Genomic DNA, 5,245 nt, shown 5'->3' with positions numbered 1-5,245 from the left:
GTGTTCCCCACCCCCGTTGCCCCCCCTTTGGTCTAGTCCCCGATGTTCCCCTCCCTTTGTTCTAGTCTTCGGTGTCCGCCCCTTTGGTCTAGTCCCCGGTGTTCCCCTCCCTTTGCTCTAGTCCCCGGTGTGTCCCCCCCTTTGCTCTAGTCCCCGGTGTGTATCCCCCTTTGCTCTAGTGCCTGGTGTCCCCTCCCCTTTGCTCTAGTCCCCGGTGTGTTACGCACTTTGCTCTAGTCCCCGGTGTGTTCCACACTTTGCTCTAGTCCCCGTGTGTTACGCACTTTGCTCTAGTCCCCGGTGTGTTCCTCCCTCTTGCGGACACAACCTCCAGCCGGCGATTCTTATAACCGTCCACGTCTCTGACTTCAGCTGTGAGACATTTTCCCTCCTCCATGGTGAACGTCTCCCGCTGTGCGATGTTGGGGGGGGGGGGGGGGTTTCTTCAGTTACTGGGATGTTGGGGGTTGAAGTCAATGAGTGTGTGAAAATCCCGCGCACCGTACTGAAGCCCTTCCGTGTGCCACGAGTGATTCGCGCAACAGCAGTAAAAAGTATGAATGAAAACAGAAAAGCACCGCATGCTACAAACATACAGAGTGTCATCATGATGGCGGCCGCGCGACAATCACGCATCATACGGGGTGACACATGGGGCTGTTAAGTGCTCGTGTAAATCCGGCCTAAGACAAATAGAAGCGCACAAATGTTTAAACCATTAGACATGCGGCGCGTTTATAAAGTCTGAGCTTTAATCTTCTGACGGATGGTCTCACATTATCCTCCAGCCGCCTCTGATACAATGAACAATTCATATAACGGTGAGCTGCCAGCCCTGTAACAGAGCATCCCTACCACCATGCTTTACACTGCAGGTATCAGCTTCTTGTGGTGAAATGCACACATTGTGACAAAAGCCCTGCTGTGTCCCAGATGTTCATGGGTAATCATTAGTCCTCCTGTAGATGTGATGTGTGCAGTGTCTCTCTAACAGTGGCCCGCTGCTCGGGAACCTCAGTCGCGGTGAGAAAGTCCTGTAGGTCCCGGGATAAGTCCTGACTTCTTTGAGACGACTTCCAGCACCTTCTGCTCTGGGTCTGATCCTGCTGGGACCCGCTGGAGAAGTTTTCTCCACTTGTAGATGATCCTCTGGATAAACCTCTCTCCAGCCTCTGGAACCGTCTATGTGAAGCATCAGAGATCCCCGTGGATCCGGAGCTGGCGATGGCGCACGTCGCACTAACACAAAGGCAGAAATAAGAAAGTCCCGGCCAGAGCCGCTCTGACAAGGTTCCCATTATTTGTGCCCGATTCAGAATTGAGGTCTTTCACCTAAAGAACCGCGGCAAGAGAGAACGTCACTTCTATTTCAGTGCTAGCGGCTTACAGCCACCGCCGCCCCCGCAGGAAAAAACGCCTCCGCCTCCCCTTGAAATCAAAGGAAAGCGGTTTTGGCTGTTTTTTCTCGCTGATTCTGACGCGGTGTGAACTGGTCCTTATATTGAGCGACTGAGGATCAGATACTGAGCTTTCCACATCTGGTGTACTTACTTTCTGCCATGACTGTATATGAGGTTTTTATCACTTCTATTTCCACAGGTCATGGACTCCGCTAATAAGTCGCAGCTAACAGTCCTATCGGAGCTGCTGGATAAAGTGTCCACTCCCGGTAAATATCTGACCAGACTCCACATCTTTTATTCTGCACTCGTTTTCGTGGCTCTCGTGGCCGTTGTTCCTTAATTAGCCCTAAACTCCCACGGGTCCATTGTTAAGGCTTCCTGGTATATGAGGCATGCGTAACATTACTAGTGGTTAGGAGGGGGTCTCCTCATCCTGACCCCCCACTGGTGACTGGCAGTACTCTCCCTTCCCCACCACCCCTTTCTGCTGGTCTGGAGACTTCCATGTCCATCCTGACCCCGTCACAGAGACACAATTGTTGTATCCGCGGGGCGGAGCGTGGACTGTATATATCTCCCTTCAGACGCTACGTGACCGTTCCTTTCATTGGTTTCTTAATTCCAGGAACATCGCTGCAGCTGAATTCTAGTTTATCTCTGGACGATCTGCTGGGCGACGTCAATCTTACCACGTACTACCGCTACAAGGGCTCCCTCACTACCCCCACGTGTGACGAGGTCGTGATCTGGACCGTCTTCAAAAACCCAATCACTGTCCCCTCCACAGTGGTGAGTATGACAATGTAATGGCGGGAATCTTCCCCAGGTCCAGACGACACAGGGAGCACTTTGTTGGAGCAGCTTCTTCGCGCTCCTTCTGCTCGCCGCATTGACATGAACACTGTGGTCAGAGGCGGAACTTGAAGCTCCAGGGCCCCAGACCAGGGCCCCCACCTGCCGTATATCATTTATAATACTGATGTTTTCATATGAGGCTGAGGGGCTTTACCTCCGCACCCCCTATAGCTGCCCCACGACTGTGGGTCATTCTGAAGAAGGAGTCATTCGCACGGCCGGGTTTGTGAGGGTATGTTCACACGCACTAATTCCGGACGTAATTCAGGCGTTTTTGCCCCGAATTACGTCCGAAAATAGCGCCTCGACAGCGCTGACAAACATCTGCCCATTGAAAGCAATGGGCAGACGTTTGTCTGTTCACACGAGGCGTATATTTACGCGCCGCTGTCAAATGACGGCGCGTAAATAGACGCCCGCGTCAAAGAAGTGACCTGTCACTTCTTTGGCCGTAATTGGAACTGTTATTCATTGACTCCAATGAATAGCAGCGCCAATTACGTCCGTAATGGACGCGGCGTTCAAGCGCCTGCACATGCCGTTACAGCTGAAATTACGGGGATGTTTTCAGGTGGAAACATCCCCGTAATTTCAGCCGTTACGGACGCCCTCGTGTGAACATACCCTAAACAAAAACCGGGAGTGAAACCTACAAAGAGAAGCCGTGTGAGGGAAAGGTTTGTAACTATCCAGTGAGTTAGAAATACTCAAGCAGAATCCTGAGCACAACCCTGCAGTGTGAACGAGGCCTTAGCTCGAGGAAGAGAAGAATTATGTCAAGAGCTGAGAGGAGAATATACATAGTTACATAGTTACATAGTTAGTACGGCTGAAAAAAGACACATGTCCATCAAGTTCAACCAAGGGAAGGGAAAAGGGAAGGAAAAATTTCTACACATAGGAGCTAATATTTTTTTGTTCTAGGAAATTATCTATCCCTTTTTTAAAGCCATCTACTGTCCCTGCTGTGACCAGCTCCTGCGGTAGGCTATTCCATAAATTCACAGTTCTCACTGTAAAGAAGCCTTGTCGCCTCTGCAGCTTGAACCTTTTTTTCTCCAGACGGAGGGAGTGCCCCCTTGTTTTTTTAGGGGGTTTTACAAGGAACATGATTTCACCATATTTTTTGTATGTGCCATTAATATATTTATATAAGTTAATCATGTCCCCCCTTAGTCTTCTTTTTTCAAGGCTAAATAGGTTTAATTCTTTCAATCTTTCCTCATAACTTAAATTCTCCATGCCCCTTATTAGCTTCGTTGCTCTTCTTTGTATTTTTTCCAACTCCAGGGCATCCTTTCTATGAACTGGAGCCCAGAACTGAACTGCATATTCTAGATGAGGCCTCACTAATGCTTTGTAAAGTGGCATTATTACATCTCTGTCCCGCGAGTCCATGCCTCTTTTAATACACGACAATATCCTGCTGGCCTTTGAAGCAGCTGATTGACACTGCATGCTGTTATTGAGTTTATGATTTACAAGTACACCCAGATCCTTCTCAACAAGTGAATCCGCCAGTGTAGCGCCCCCTAGGACATATGATGCATGCAGGTTGTTGGTACCAAGATGCATAACTTTACATTTATCTACATTAAACTTCATTTGCCAAGTGGACGCCCAAACACTTAGTTTGTTTAAATCTGCCTGTAATTCATGAACATCTTCCATAGTCTGAACTATATTACATAGCTTGGTGTCATCTGCAAAAATAGAAATAGTGCTATTAATCCCTTCCTCTATATCATTAATAAATAAGTTGAATAATAGTGGTCCCAGCACTGAACCCTGGGGTACACCACTTATAACCGGGGACCATTCAGAGAAGGAATCATTGACCACAACCCTCTGGATACGGTCCTTGAGCCAATTCTCAATCCAATTACAAACTATATTTTCTAAACCTATAGTCCTTAATTTACCCATTAGGCGTCTATGGGGGACAGTGTCAAATGCCTTTGCAAAGTCTAAAAACACTAAATCCACAGCGGCCCCTCTGTCTAGACTTCTGCTCACCTCTTCATAAAAACAGATTAGGTTAGTTTGACAACTTCTGTCCTTAGTAAAACCGTGCTGGCTGTCACTTATAATGCTATTTATTGTCACATAATCCTGTATATAGTCCCTCAATAGCCCCTCAAACATTTTCCCCACGATGGATGTTAAGCTTACTGGTCTATAATTACCCGGGGAAGACCTAGAGCCCTTTTTGAAAATAGGCACCACATTTGCCCTGCGCCAGTCCCTTGGCACTATACCACTATAGTATGAGCCATCAATATTACTATAGACCGGAGAGATGTGGGATCAGTGGACAGGCAATGTGTATAGTGACGCGGGCTGAAGAGCTTGCACTTTTATTCTTGTATGGTCTCCTCATGTAATGCTGCCGCCTCCCATTTATTTTGGATAAAGCTGCCAATTTCTCTTGTATTTCAGGTTAAAGCTTTCGCGTCTGCTGTAAAACACAACATTTCAGGAAATTTCGAGATATTGCAAAATAATTTCCGTCCCCCTCAACCTCTGAATGGACGCAGAGTACAAGCCTCATTCCCCATTTCAACGGCACTGTCTCTGACCAGTACAGCTGCATACCAGGAGACGTCGGCCTTCAGCTCCAGCCCCGCACGCCACTCCTGCTTCTCCATGTCCGTGTTAACGCTGCTTCTACTTCTGACACAATAGCCTGTCAGGTGGAGCATGTTGTGTGATCTGCGGGCAGCACGTTATAGAGCAGGAGGAGCAGAATATAGTTATGTGGGAAGAGTCAGGACGAGGATGTATCCATTTCCCTGCTCACTGAGGGCTAAAGAGTCCAGCGGGCGGTCTCACCCATTGATTTTAGACCTCAGTGAGCAGGGAAGGCTGACAGAGTCCAGTGGGCGGTCTCACCCATTCATTGTCAGCTTTCCCTGTTCACTGAGGGGTAAGAGTCCAGCGGGCAGTCTCACCAATTCATTGTCAGCCTTCCCTGCTCACTGAGGGGT

General features: G+C 48.4%; 1 protein-coding gene across 1 annotated transcript in view; it reads left to right on the top strand.

The window, feature by feature from the left end:
* LOC142692703 (carbonic anhydrase 4-like) overlaps positions 1–4,943 on the top strand; it is a 74,836-nt gene extending 69,893 nt beyond the window's left edge. Inside the window, exons 5-7 of the mRNA XM_075847602.1 lie at positions 1,600–1,669; positions 2,029–2,192; positions 4,698–4,943. Coding sequence (XP_075703717.1) covers positions 1,600–1,669; positions 2,029–2,192; positions 4,698–4,943 — 480 coding nt within the window. The remainder of the gene's footprint in view (positions 1–1,599; positions 1,670–2,028; positions 2,193–4,697) is intronic.
* Positions 4,944–5,245: the final 302 nt, after the last annotated feature.

This window comes from Rhinoderma darwinii, assembly GCF_050947455.1.
Source record: "Rhinoderma darwinii isolate aRhiDar2 chromosome 5 unlocalized genomic scaffold, aRhiDar2.hap1 SUPER_5_unloc_4, whole genome shotgun sequence".
Classification (NCBI taxonomy): domain Eukaryota; kingdom Metazoa; phylum Chordata; class Amphibia; order Anura; family Rhinodermatidae; genus Rhinoderma; species Rhinoderma darwinii.
This window is presented reverse-complemented; position numbering and strand designations above follow the sequence as displayed.